The sequence below is a fragment of the Hippocampus guttulatus genome, chromosome 12 (genome assembly GCF_054856545.1).
Source record: "Hippocampus guttulatus isolate MCC_2025c chromosome 12, RoL_Hgut_1.0, whole genome shotgun sequence".
NCBI lineage: Eukaryota > Metazoa > Chordata > Actinopteri > Syngnathiformes > Syngnathidae > Hippocampus > Hippocampus guttulatus.
In genome coordinates, this window is record NC_141272.1 from 17,272,981 (window position 1) to 17,287,419 (window position 14,439).

General features: G+C 41.2%; 1 protein-coding gene across 7 annotated transcripts in view; it reads right to left on the bottom strand.

Annotated features, from left to right (window-relative positions):
• LOC147197679 (uncharacterized) overlaps window positions 1-14,439 on the bottom strand; it is a 36,725-nt gene that overhangs the window by 20,233 nt on the left and 2,053 nt on the right. For 5 of the 7 annotated variants that reach the window (XM_086125201.1, XM_086125202.1, XM_086125199.1 and 2 more), the window contains exons 4-15: window positions 12,858-13,071; window positions 12,465-12,629; window positions 10,798-10,905; window positions 10,609-10,689; window positions 10,267-10,365; window positions 5,887-6,723; window positions 5,284-5,337; window positions 4,885-5,006; window positions 3,380-4,018; window positions 2,774-2,905; window positions 1,372-1,558; window positions 1,190-1,264 (exon numbers count right to left, since the gene is read on the bottom strand). In XM_086125201.1, the coding sequence (XP_085981327.1) occupies window positions 1,190-1,264; window positions 1,372-1,558; window positions 2,774-2,905; window positions 3,380-4,018; window positions 4,885-5,006; window positions 5,284-5,337; window positions 5,887-6,723; window positions 10,267-10,365; window positions 10,609-10,689; window positions 10,798-10,905; window positions 12,465-12,629; window positions 12,858-13,071 (2,713 nt within the window). The remainder of the gene's footprint in view (window positions 1-1,189; window positions 1,265-1,371; window positions 1,559-2,773; window positions 2,906-3,379; window positions 4,019-4,884; window positions 5,007-5,283; window positions 5,338-5,886; window positions 6,724-10,266; window positions 10,366-10,608; window positions 10,690-10,797; window positions 10,906-12,464; window positions 12,630-12,857; window positions 13,072-14,439) is intronic. The other 2 variants (XM_086125204.1, XM_086125203.1) reach the window with 2 other exon arrangements.

Sequence of the window (14,439 nt, forward strand, 5' to 3'; positions counted from 1 at the left end):
AAAATGGACAGGACGCCTTATGATGCGGAGCGTCTTGTCTATGCGCTGAGTTCCAAAACCTGACTGACAGCCGACACGCTGTTTATATAGAGAAAAGCCGGAAGTGACTGTGGACAGGCATGCGGCAAAGAAGTCGGCCAATCAGTGAAGGGTGGGCGTGTATATATACATATATGGAGAGAAAGAGAGAGAAAAGGCAGACGTGAGTGACAGGCATGCGGGGAAGCAGGCCGCCAATGAGTGAAGGGTGGGCGTGTAAGTGGACGCTAAAGGGACGCTACAAGCAGGTACCAACACCTGTATAGAGTGTGGCTAAGTGCATTGTTGCAAAACAACTTCGGTTTTGGTTTCTAAGAACCCCCGAAAATAAATTCTACAAAGAGACACGCCTACGAAGCTCAGTTCAAACTTCAAGCCATCGGTTATGCTTTTGGCATGCGTGCCCATCTCACAGCAGCGGTGAAAAACCAAGTCAAGCAAATGAACTCTGAGCTTGCCGTTATTCCCGGAGGCTTGACTAAAGAACTCCAACCGCTGGACATCGGCATCAACCGGGCGTTCAAAGTAAAGTTGCGAACGGCATGGGAACAATGAATGATCGATGGCACACACAACTTTACAAAGAGTGAGAGGCAGCGCCGGGCGAGTTACGCCACAATTTGCGAATGGATTGTGGCTGCTTGGACGAACGTGTCTGCTTGCACTGTTGTTCGAGTTTTTGGCAAAGCCGGCATCATTTCTGTGGAGCCACATGGCAATGAGAGTGACTGACAACGAGGGAACACGGCGTTTTTGATGGATTACCGGTACTTGCACAATTGTTCAATTCTGATACAGAGGATGAGGACTTGGATGGATTTCTGGGTGATGTTTGATCGAAAAACGTGAGTACATTGTACGATGGCTAAATAAAATACAACGGAACTCCGTTTTGCTTCGTTGCCTTTTTAAAAACGTGTTTTTAGCTTGTATCTGTATGTCTTGGCATGCTACCGTATGCTACAAGCTAACGTGTTTTTAGCGTGCGCGCATGCATGCCGTATGTTTAAGCTGGCGTATGTTTTACCACTTTAAAATCGCGCCCAATAATACAGTGCGTTTTGTCTATGTGTAAAATACAGAAATAGCACCCATTAATGAGACTGCGCCCAACCATACGGTGCGTCGAATGGTCGTGAAAATACGGTACCTCTCTATGGTACTCTGCGAGCTGCTGTTCAGGACGTGGACCAATCAGCTCCCTCCTCCTCTCTGTGCCACTGACCTTTTCGCACACAATTAAAAATGGACAGCAACAAAATGATAAAGATGTCATTGTAAGATGTCAATGTACATGCTTATTGCTGTTTTTTCATAACAAAAATCAACCACCTCCTTTTTAAAAGAGTTTAGTTTCTCTTCTTGAAGTTTCTTTCTCTCTGCTTGCACCTTTCCTTCTGACTCAGCCTTCAGATGCTCAATGTCCACCTTATTCTGAGTCTCCAACTTGTCACGCTCTGCTGCCTTTTCTTCTTCAAGTGTGATCCGCAAATCTTTCAGCATGGCTTCACTCTCTTCCCTGAACACATAAAAAAAAAAGAATTATAGTGTATAAAATAGTCTGAGTACATTACTTTCATGTGTTCAGTCTTGTTAATAGATTTGCCTCAAAACACTTTTATGAATACTAACTTATCAGAATAATGATTAAGCTATTTGACCTACCGTATTTTCAGCACTATAAGGCCTAAAAGCATTACAATTTCTCAAAAGTCGACAGTGCGCCTTAAAATCTAATGTGTCTTATATATGGATCAATATTCAGATTTCTTGGACGTAGTATTTTAATTGTTCTGTACAGCGCTTTGTTACAGTTGCAGCAGTTGTTAAAACTCGATATAAATAAAGCTGTTTTGAATTGCATTGCATTCCTTTAGCATAGCTCTATCTAGTGGATTCATAAGGCAACTGCAGCCACTATAGCTTCTATTCTATGCGCCTTATAATGTGGTGCGCCCTATATATGAAAACAGTTTTAAAATAGGCCATTCATTGAAGGTGCGCCTTATTCTCCGTCGCACCTTATACTGCGGAAAATATGGTACATTAAGTTGAACTGAGGCATATTAAACAGGGGACTTTATCTGTGGCCTATGAAGCTTCTCAGCGTTTAGAAAAAAACAACCAAACAAAAAAAAACGTTTTATTCATCTGTAGGGTGATTTTCCTAGGAAATGTCCACCTTTTAAAACCACCAAGAAGCTTCCAGGTAGAATTTAGAATCACCCAGGACTTCCTAACCGCAGTTAGAATGTATTCTCTTTCTGCACTGTGGCTTGCCCGTCTGCTGAAGTCCCACCTCCCCGAAATCTGCCTGCACTCTCATTGGCCAACTTGTAGTCACCGCTGAGACAATCACTGGGTAGTCCAGATGTCCAGTCATTGTCGAAGCACCACGGATAAGCCGTGATACTCAACAGGTGTACATCATACTTCATCTGCTGTTCCACCCTATTTGCAGCACACAGGGAGTAGGGCAACACTGAACACACAATATTGATAATGAAAACAGATATTGAGAGGGCTGACTACTTCTGTGACAGCTTACCAATCAACATGAAACGCCTAACAGATACCTGTATCGTGGCGCCCACAAATTCCCCTATTCACAGATTTTAAAAAATATTTTAAAGATGTTTTTGTTTGTTTGTTTTACGAGAGACGAATTTGTGTTTTCCCATTTTGAAAATAACTGCATGTGGCAACTGCTCCCATGCACCTTAGTGACTCTGACCTGATCTCATGAAGCTGCTTATCTCTCTCCTTCAAAGCAGATTCTTTCAGTGCTTCCAGGATCCTGTCAGACTCCGCGTTCAACCTTGCCTCCTCTTCTTGCCTCTTGGACAAAAGATGCTGTTTCAGAGCCCTGACAAGGCAGATAAACAAATTAAGTACTAAAAACAGAGCTTAAAGTTGACTTTTTTCCAACAGAAAATGTCATTTGATATCAACATGTAAATTACATATTGCAATGGCTTTACACATCTTGGTTTGAATAGCACTCAAAATTAGTTTTTGCGAAACAATAACCCCAAATTTTTTATGTTTTAAAACTGTCAGAAGTGATAAATATAGACGACACTGTTCAGTATCCTAATTCCTACATTTTTGACACTCTGGAAAATACCAAACTTTACCATCCTGGATATCGTACCGAAATTTGAAAGAAGCTCAGCAGAAAAAAAAAGGTAATGGGGAAGGTGTGTTGAATTTTTTCATCCTTTTTGTATGAGCTTTCCCACACAAAATTTCAGTTTAATTTAGAGAGGATGTTAAAAAACAAAAGTTGTGAAAGTCTAGACCCCTCTCTGCTAGTAGATCATAATTACAACTACAGTACCTCAGTTTATCTCTGCTCTCTTCTGTAAGCTTTTCTTCCTCCTGTTCTTGGTCTCTCAGCTCCGCTTGGAGGAGACACTTTCTTCGCTCCTTCTCCTGCATTAATCGGTCCTTCTCTGACTCCTCCTCTCTCTTTAAGTCCTCCATGAAGAGAGATATTCTCTTCTCCTTCTCTCTTTTCAACCGTTCCTTCTCTTCTTCTTCCTCTCTGCTCATTGTCTCCTGAAGATCAAATGATCTATTTTTCTTCTCCCCCATTATTTGCTCTTTGCTCTTCTCCACTCCCCAAATGGCATCCCCACTTTTCCTGTCTTGCTCCCCGCTCCTCTCATTTACACTCTTTTCGTTTTCAGTCTTCCTCCACTCATTTCCTTCCTCCCTCTCTTCTTTCTTCTCACTTTTCCTGATTCCAAAGTTTGAGCCTTCTTCTAATGGGCTCTCAGAGCTCCGTACGCCAGTTTCTCCGTCGTTGATTTGGGTGTTGGACGTTCGGCACAGTCGACGTCTCGATGTTTCGGGCCTGTGCAGATTCAGAGCTGAGCTAAGACCAGCTTCTGTTTGTTGATTCCGAACACTTGATTGGTGGAGCACCAGTATGTCGACTTTTGGAGATGTAGGTTTGTTTTCGTCTGCAGCCTGCCTGTGGAGAAAGTGCATTTCTAAAGTTAATTTCTGCAAATGAATCACAGTATTCATTACCGTATTGGCCCGAATATAAGACGGTGTTTTTTTGCATTGAAAAAGTGGGGGGAGTCTTATATTCGGGGTCTAGACATTATACACATTCACGACGCTAGATGGCGCCAGATATCAATGAAGCGAATGCTGAACTTGACTCCCCAGACCAAAGTGAACCCCTGCCACGAAGAATAAAAATAAAAATAGCGGTAGCACGAAGAAGAAGAAAAAATAGCGGTAAGAAAGAAAAGAGAAGAAAATAATAGAAGAGATAACAGAAAATGGAGAAAAGTAGTGACAATCTGGAGAAAAGTGGGTCGAAGATCGGCCAGGTTAACCGGCAGCTGAGGAGAAGTTATGATGTAATTTACATTTCAAAAACCAGAAGCTATTCATTTATGAATGTGATTGCAGTTTAGATTTGAATGAGGCAAAATAACATTCTTTTTCTCTCAAATATATTGTTATAATTATTTGTTTCAGATGTACTGTAATTATTTTCTATATAAAAATAAATTTGGTGTTCAGAAAGTCTTTTTTCAAACTTGAGTCTTGAAAAAGAGGGGGTCGTCTTATAATCAATGCCGTCTTATATTCGGGCCAATACATTAATTTGAATAGTAGCTATTCTGAGACCACAAAATGTGATTTTCATTCATTCATCAGTTTTAAAGATTGGTGTAGTCCATGACTTTCTTATGTCTGGTAGAAATTTTCAGGAAGTATGAGTGGCAGAGTGGAAACACAACAAGGTAGCTGGTGTCTAGAGACTCATCTGTACATATGGTATAACATCAGTTTACCATAAACAGCATGGAAGCAACTAACCTCTTGGCAGTCTTGCCTTTTATACACTTATCCATCTCAGCTTCCATATCTTCTTCATCATTATCCTCCAATGGACTCACAGAGCCAGACAGATCATTAAGGTCCAAAACCTTTTCCGACATCTTTGTGAGACAAATTAGAAGAAAAAGGTTTATCGAATAATTCAAATAGGAGCTCGTTGCGTAGGTTTCATACTGAGCATTTCTTCCTTTAGCAATGCTATAACGACCAACTACAACGTCCCTCAATTGCAACACAAACCTCTGTCAAAGGTGAACCGTTAAAAAATGTGTGGGGGAGTGATATACTGTAACTTGGTCAGAGAAAAATAAAATCACATGGGATAAACATTCAACTGAGTGATGGATAAATGGAAGTCACGCTGCATAATCACACTACCTTCATGTTTATGGAGGATGACCCCGGTTTAATGTCATCGCTGGCCTCAGAATGCTGCAATTACACACACACACACACACACACACACACACACACACACACACACACACACACACACACACACACACACACACACACACGAAATCACCTAATTAACAAGAAACCACTTAGCCATTGTAGACATGGACACATGGATTTGCCACTTTTATCAAATGCACATAATCACAAAAGCAGTGTCTAGAGAAGCTATAACACGACCAAGCATTAATGCTGCAACTGCGATGCTTCTGTTGTGTGAACCAACACGTGTGGTCAAAACAAAGTGAGCATGCATGCTGAAAAGTAGGCCAGCTTAAATGACAAAGGATATGGGATCCCGACTCTGACCGATACTGTACATCACACATGAATGACAAAAATAAAAATAAAGCTAAAATATGAACAGCCTGCACTGTAATTTAGATCTGCCTGTGCTCCGAAAGACTGGAGTTGCATTTTTGGAAACTGGCACCGCATGCTTACAGTTGATAGGTACCTGGAACGTTAAGCTAGCAACAAGTCATATGAGCATACAGCACACAGAGATTTAACAGCAAACCCTACCTCTGCAGGAAGGGGGGATTTATTATTCACACTCTCCATCTTGCCAGGTTTCCTCTTTTGGTCACACGCTGGAAGGACACCCAGTTTTGCCTTCTTGCTGCACTGGTCAGATTGAGTTGTTGCCATCTCCAAAATCTCCATGGCCTCCTCATTCAAAGATGTTGATTGAGCCTTTTGGGCATCTGATTCGCCTTTCAACTCTTTTCTCTTCCCATGTGTTTCTCCATCATCACTGGCTACACAACTCTCCAACACCTCGTCTTCGTCGTCTGTCAGTTTCCTCTGGCTCAAAGAGCATCGCTCCAAATCACCTTCTCCACCAGAATCATCTGCAGAACTCTTATGCACAACTCTCTCATGGCCAGTCTTCTTCACATCTCTGTCATTATTTGGGGAAACCTTGGCAAGATTATTGCCTTCCTCTTTCTCTTGCACATCTCCTTCCATCACATCTGCACACTCCATCTTCTCCTTGTCCGAGATATCCTCATGATGGACTCTCTCAGGTCTGCCATCTTTGTCACATATATTGTCCAAATTGTCCTGGTCTAGTGAAAAGTCAAAACCTCCACCATCCCCTTTGCCTTTCTTGTCACTCTCATCATGACTGGATTCTTTATGCTCATTTTCCAGAGTCCCGTGACCTCCCCCTTGCTCGTTGTGAACATCGCCATCATCCCCTTTTTTGTCTCCACTTTTTTTATCCGCTTCCTTATCTTTATCTTGGGCTTCTTCTTTGTCCTCGCCCTCCTCAATAGGCTCTTCGCCTTCGACCGCAGTCTCACTGAGAGGGTTTCGAACTGCCAGAGGGGATAAACGGCGGCCTCTCAAAGAGTCCTTGGGTAAACAGTCCATCCATTCCAAACAGATACGAGGAAGAGAAAAGTAGGAAGGGGTGGTGAGGGAAGCAGGCAGACAAAGACAAGTCAGATCATTTGAACACGCATGCAAAGATAGTGGTGGTGACAATCTTGACAAATACATGCAGGACTGACAGATGGTGTTTTGAAAGACATCTTAGATGATCGTAAGTACACATGGAAAATATAGAACATATTAAATAAAGACACATGCATGTGATTTTAAAAAATGTCAAATAATTATGTAAGCAGAAACCGAAATGTATATAAGTTTGGTCTACTGAGCACCTTGTTAAATAAGCCGCAGCTATTAAAAAATATAAATAGATAAATCAAAACTTTGCAAGTTTGCAATAAAAAAAAGTGACTTATTATATTTGTTTTAACTGTTGGACATTGCAAAATGGGTGTGAAAAAAACTTCTCAAACCCCATCTTGTAGCTCTAAAATCTAAGATGAGTTTAAAGAACTCACCACGCTTGAAAAAATCAACTAATCAGAGGCAGCAGGTGTGACCAATGAAGGTGAAGTATTTGCCGTAAAATTGCGGGCACACTCATTTGTCATAGCAAGTAGAACTACATATATATATGATCTCATTTCTATTCTTTGGCTTTTGACTCAGCATGACTCGGACTTGATTTTTACTTTATTGTTTTTGTGTTTTCTACTGTCTTTATCGTTTGCTCTAGTGTTTATTGTTGTATATCTGATATTTGCTCCATGTACAGCGCTTTCTACACAGCGGTGGTTGTTTTAAAATGCTCTATAAATACAGCTGAGTTGAGTTGAGTTAAATTAAGGTGAATAAAACAAACACGAGGATGACAATACTGTCGGAATTTAGATGGCAAAACAGTAACAGTGACAGTAGGTAGAGAGCAGGACAAAGAGGAAGGCACAGTTGCAGCCATGCCCATAGGATAGGTCCCAGCAGCACAAAAGCTACTCAAACACATCCTGAGTCATGGTGCAAATGTCACAAAAGATTGAAAGACAGAAAGATGAAAGAAAGATACACAAGATGAAAATATGATTCAATTAGAGATTGGTGAAAAGGTTTTGAACATGTCAACACTTCCCTCATAGAGACAATAACAATTTTACCAGAACTAAAAACAAGAGACAACAGGTGGTAGTTACTGATGCGATGAGTGCTGACAAAAGTTGGCCAGCAAGGCAAGCAGTGGAGTTTTCTGACAATACAACTATTCCCAGTGTGATTCGTAAAAAATGCATATGAGTTCAAGCATTTCTAAATCAGAACAAGTTCATGCTGCAATCGACTTGGCTCAATAAATTTATTTTATCATCTGTTACACCACCCAGTATCATGAAGCACTTAATTTTCAGCAAGCTCTTGAGGTTTTAAATTTTTGAACGCTAATGACAAACTGAATTCACCTCTTTATACCCAAAGGTACTTGCTTCTTCTCGAAGTAAGGTCGTCAGACATGAAGCAAGCACAGCAATTCAACCACGAAGAGTATTTTTTTTCTGTTCAGTAATGTAAATAACTATATTTGACAGCTTGATAAAGGAACAATTAAAGTGCTTTTACTCTTTTCCTCAGTATTTTGTACAATACTAAATTTGAAAATTCCTGGATAACAATAATTACGTATTTTTTGCATTATACACACATTTTCTTTTAAAAACATCTACATCCATTAGCCATGACAGGGACAACAACATCCATCCATCCATCCATTTTCCGAACCGCTTGATCCTCACTAGGGTCGCGGGGGGTGCTGGAGCCTATCCCAGCCGTCTCCGGGCAGTAGGCGGGGGACACCCTGAATCAGTTGCCAGCCAATCGCAGGGCACACAGAGACGAACAACCATCCACGCCCACACTCACACCTAGGGACAATTTAGAGCATCCAATCAGCCTGCCATGCATGTTTTTGGAATGTGGGAGGAAACCGGAGCACCCGGAGAAAACCCACGCAGGCCCGGGGAGAACATGCAAACTCCACACAGGGAGGCCGGAGCTGGAATCGAACCCGGTACCTCTGCACTGTGAAGCCGACGCGCTAACCACTGGACTACCGGGCCGCCCGACAACAACATTATGTTGGTAATTTCCAATGCTGCTAGTTGAGAGAAGCTATGGCATATACCGGTACTTGATATTGGGAGGTGGTCTCATAAGTTTACTTTGCAAGTGCGTGTGAAAGAGTGTCTTTTCAATGTGAAGTGTAGGTAACGTGGGGGAAAAAAAAAAGAAAACTAATGAACATGAAGAACAAAATTGTAGGATTTTAGAGATGGAGGCAAAAAGAAACTGGAGAAAGCAGAAAGAATTAATGCTCAATAAATGTACAATTTCTAAGACAATGATCCCCTACCACTGTCCAAAATGAAAGCCAGACATCATTTTAAAAAAGAAAAATTATATATATATATCTTTTCCCAATGATTTTTTTTCAAATCTTCCACCACTGTGTTCTCTCACTTTTTGAGGGTCATACGTTCCAAATCCTCCCCTGCCCTCCATAAATACATTTCCACGAGGTAGAAGTTGACTTCCTTTTATTTATTTTATGAAATACTTAGCTGCTGATTAAAGGGGACTGAGCTTTCTAATTTTCATGGTCTCAGTTTTTGTAAAACAAATCCCCTCCCCCAACCCCCCCCCCCCCCTCCCACACACACAGACACCCCCCCCCCCCAAAAAAAACAACAACAACAACAACAACAAAAAAACAACTTTTTGGACACTGTAATCCCAAAAGGATAGGGATGATTGGCTTCCAGGTGAATTTTCAGGATGAACCGAAAATGCACTACAAACTGAAGTTGACTTGTTCTCATAACTCTTTCAGGCACATGTCCAACTGTTCAATGTAACAGTACTTTTTACATAATTTGCTGTTCTCTAACCAGTACCTGGAAAAATAAATAAGCAAAATTCACAAGAGGTGTTTTTTTCTCTCTCCCATGACATCCACTTCGATGCCTCTCTGTGACTCTTCCATTCTCTCTATCTCTGTTGCCACCTGCTGAAGACACTCTGTAACACAGTGGTCAGTGGTCTCCTCTGAGAATATCCTATTTAAAGTCTCGCAGTGGCGAGTTGCGCTGGACCACTTCTCTGGTCGCATCTTAGTCTCATGATGTCAAAATGTGAACAACACAACTGTGAAGACTGTTAAAATATCAACTCTAATAGGACCGGGGAAATTTATTGGCCAATTCATGGATCAAACAGCGGTTGTGAATTTGAAATTTAGCTACTTGAGAGACCAGCAAATTGTGCAAAATGTATTGAAATATTGAAGAGTATGTACATCCAAAGGTTTTGAGAAGGTCAAATTAAGGTAACTTGTAGAGGTTAGAGTGCATTTTAGATTCATATAGAAATTTCATTCTATCAATAATCCCTAACTCTGTGCAAGTAGTGAATGTTGTCGCTTTGCTTGATTGGTGAAATAATAGCTCTGACAATACCTGAGATGACTTGTAAAGTCATCACCAAAATGATGATGCATACAAAAAAAAAAAGAGTTGCACATACCTGTCGTGATGGTGGTTCAGAGCTCTGGCCTCCAGATATGTCCTGCATTTCTGGTTCAGTCCTTTCCTCTGCTCGAGCTGCTGCACTAGCCTCACTGTCCTAACCCACGTGTGTGCATGTAAATGCACAAGCGCACACACACACACACACACACACACACACACACGCAAAAAACAGATGAAGTCATCGAGTAAGGTGTATAAGGGGAAACAATATCAAACAAGTCAAGCCGATCATGTAAAATAAAAAAAGTCCTGTTATTACAGAAGAGGACATCGGTAAGCTAAAATGTAATACAATAACACAACCCAAAATACTTTCGGATTTTAGGGTTCTGTGTACCTCATACTGTATGCCCCCTTTGAGGTCATCCAGATCTAGGTGGAGGTTCATCAGTTGCTGATGTGAAGATGGTTGACTTGACTATAAATAATAAAATTAATACATTAAAAAAAACAATCACATCATTTAGTGACCATGTAGGCCAACTCCACATGTCTATTAGGTAATTGCTCAATAGTTGTACTGCACCTCATTTTCCAAGATTTCATCGTCATCGTCAAAGCCAGGCATGGTAAGATATACTTTTTCTTCCTTCTTGGAGCTTAAAACACTTGCAGCACCGCTCTTACGAAGTGCCTTACAAGGAGAGTAATTGAAATGAACACTTTAAGTGCGGACAGTCTTGAAATAAACACACACATACGCATGAAAATGAAATACAAGTCAACAGTACCTTCTGTTGAAAAAATTGGGAGACTTAAATATTAATCGCAATAACATGGCAACTACAAAATTCCTGCAGAAATTTTAAACGGAACTGCTGACGCATGCATAGCTGTACATGCTGAACAGTTTTAAGTTGGAAGGTTTTAAACCGAGCAAGTGACACTGTAGGTTTAAAATGGCTGCCTCACTGGGTTAGGCCTTGGTGCGCGAATACGGGATGTACGTAATATTTTGGCCAACATGGCCACCTCATTGGGGATGCTTACAGAAAATAATCCGGGGTCTACCTCATGTTTTGGTCACCACGTTTGGCGACACCTGAGAAGAGAATCCAGGGTGTGCCTAGTTTTTTGGGCCAATAAGGTCACTTTGTTGGGTGAAAAAAATTAAAACATAAATAAATGAATAAATACATACACCGAAAAAAAGAAGTGATCTGAGCAATTGTAAAATCCGAATTTAAAGAGCTGTATAGTCAGAATCATAATCAGAATCGCCTTTATTGTCATTGTATTACATACAATGAAATTTGGGTGCCACTCCTTCATGCATTTCGGAAAAAAATAAAATAACGGTTTAATAAATACAAAACAAAAAAAGTATCAGGAAGTGCCAATGTTCATGTTCAGGAAAATATGGCCTCGTTACGAAAGAAATTTCAAGATACTAAAAATACAGTATGGGCTGCTGCTCGCAGCTCCGAGTTTCCTGAATGCAACATACGCATAGCTGCTCTGCCATTGGCTATTCCTGAGCACCATCCTGGCATCCCATTGGCTAAGAGGGACCTCTACCATATGTGTCTATTTGTGTGTATAGATGAATATATAGGTATGTGTCTTTCCAGCGTCCTCGTCATTCACCCTTCGAGCCATGAGACTTTCCGATTTTTTTATGTAATGTAAACCACCCAGAACCACCTAGTAATGTAAACCACCCAGAACAAGAGTTCATCAGTCGGGCAATCGCTCACTATGCTGATGTTAGCCTTAGACATTTTTGAAGGATTGTTAAAAGCCGACAAAAGCAAGCTGAGAGAGAACATGGACTAAAGCGATCAAAAAACGATCAGGACGCAGTTAAAAGTTAAATGACCATCATTTTTAATCTTTATTCTTTTTTGAATAAAGAATAAAAATAAAATGGATTAGGGCATTTACATGGAAAACACATCTCTATTTCCAAAATTTTCTAGTTAAGAGATTTCTTCCAGAACCAATTAATTTCGTAAGTAGAGGTACCACTGGATATTGTTTCTGTTGCTAATTTAATTATAGGCAGTCAGTTGCTCTCCCACACTGGAGTAAATTCCATTTCCGGTTCTGTGGTTATCATCATAGTTAACTCATTCACCCATCTAGGAAACATATGGCTGAGATCCAAATCGTACATTTTTTTTCCCCATTTACATTTGCAGGTCCCACTGTAGTTTTGAATACGACCCCATTGTATAATTTATTATGGCTTACCCCAAGAGGCCCAGGAGATGCTTTGAGGGGTTCAAGCCCTCCAGGCCCAATAGAGCGTGGAAATCCAGATCCAGAGATTGGGCCAAGGACGGGACCAACTAGACCACCGAGAGGAGCCAGGCTTCTTAATGGAGGAGGTAAAGACCCCAATGTTGAACTCAGGTCCTACAAAAGAGAAAGAGAGGGATACAATTGCAAAGTCAGAAGTTGTCACACATAAATGTTATCATTCTGTTTTTGGCAGTGATCGTTTCCCCCAAAAAACCTTTGACTGGGTTGATTTTTGTTTTCTGTTTGTTTCTTGCACATTGGAAAATGATGCTTAAAAAGTATTACTTAATATTGTTCAATGTATTGAATTCTGCTGTAATGAAAATTTGGAAAACCACTCACTCCACTTTGGGCTGCATCCTTCTTCTTTTTATTTTTTTTCTCCTTTTCTTTCTTCTTCTTCTTCTTGGGCCCTGAGCCCTTGGCGGCAGCAGTGCGCTGGAGGCGTTCACGTTCTTGTATAACGAGGCGGCGGTAGTGCTCATCACAGGGGTGATCCCAAGTGGACTCACCAGAAGAGAAGTTGTAATAGTAGAGGTCTCCTGTAACATCTTGGCTGCAGGGAGTACAACAACAAGTAACGGAAATGATACTGACTCAAGTAGCTTGGTGGTGGCCTGCTGCTGACAGCTCGCTGCAGATGGTAAAGAAAGCTCAATAGACGGTGGCGCTGCCACTCTTACATTTCTACAACAGTCAGTCGTTGGCCAGATTCCACAAAGTACATTATTGTCAGATACAGCACAGTACATTTACAGTGATTAATTCACCATATTGATTTAGTTACTCTTAATGTGCACAAACAGCTCGACAGCAATGTAAATAAAGCCCCTTCTTCCAAAAAAAAAACCAAACAAACATCCATCCATCCATCCATTTTCCGAACCGCTTGATCCTCACTAGGGTCGCGGGGGGTGCTGGAGCCTATCCCAGCCATCTCCGGGCAGTAGGCGGGGGACACCCTGAATCAGTTGCCAGCCAATCGCAGGGCACACAGAGACGAACAACCATCCACGCCCACACTCACACCTAGGGAGAATTTAGAGCGTCCAATCAGCCTGACATGCATGTTCTTGGAATGTGGGAGGAAACCGGAGCACCCGGAGAAAACCCACGCAGGCCCGGGGAGAACATGCAAACTCCACACAGGGAGGCCGGAGCTGGAATCGAACCGGGTGCCTCTGCACTGTGAAGCCGACGTGCTAACCACTGGACTACCGGGCCGCCCACCAAACAAACAAAAAAAGTAAATAAAAAAGAAAAAACACCAAATTTTGTGTGACGAGATTCTCTGGCTTCAGATAATAAAGATTTACTTGACGTAGAATGATGGGGAAGAGGGAAATATGGAGAATTAAATTAATGAATCATGAGTCAAAGCATACCACATGGTTGTTCAAATATGGTTGCGACATTGTGGTCCGAAAAATAATGACTCACTGTGCCACAAGATGTGCGACAGGATTAATTGTTAAGGGTGATTTTGTATACTTTTTGCTTGGACTCAATCGCAAAAAATTATGATACTTAAAAAGTGAGGCATGCGATTGCCTGGCAAACAGGTCAGGGTGTACCCCTCCTACTGCCTGAAGATAGCTGTCATAAGCTCCAGCACATCAGTGACCCTTGTGAGGATAACCGGGTGAGAAAATGGATGGATGGAAAAAGGTGAGGCAAACACCGAGGAACTTGATATTGGATTGTCTTTAGAACACTCTTTAATCAGTGATTAAAACCTAAACCAAATCGAGTGATAAAAAATCGGAATAAACATTTAAATTAGAGTTAAGAAATTGGTGTGTTTCATCTGAAAGAAGAAGAAAACTTCTCTGACTGGTTTGCTGAATCAGCAATGAAAGATTTCAATTTAAGTTGCCACCAACACAGAAATCTCAAAAGTACACTGTGATTTTTTTTCTACAAG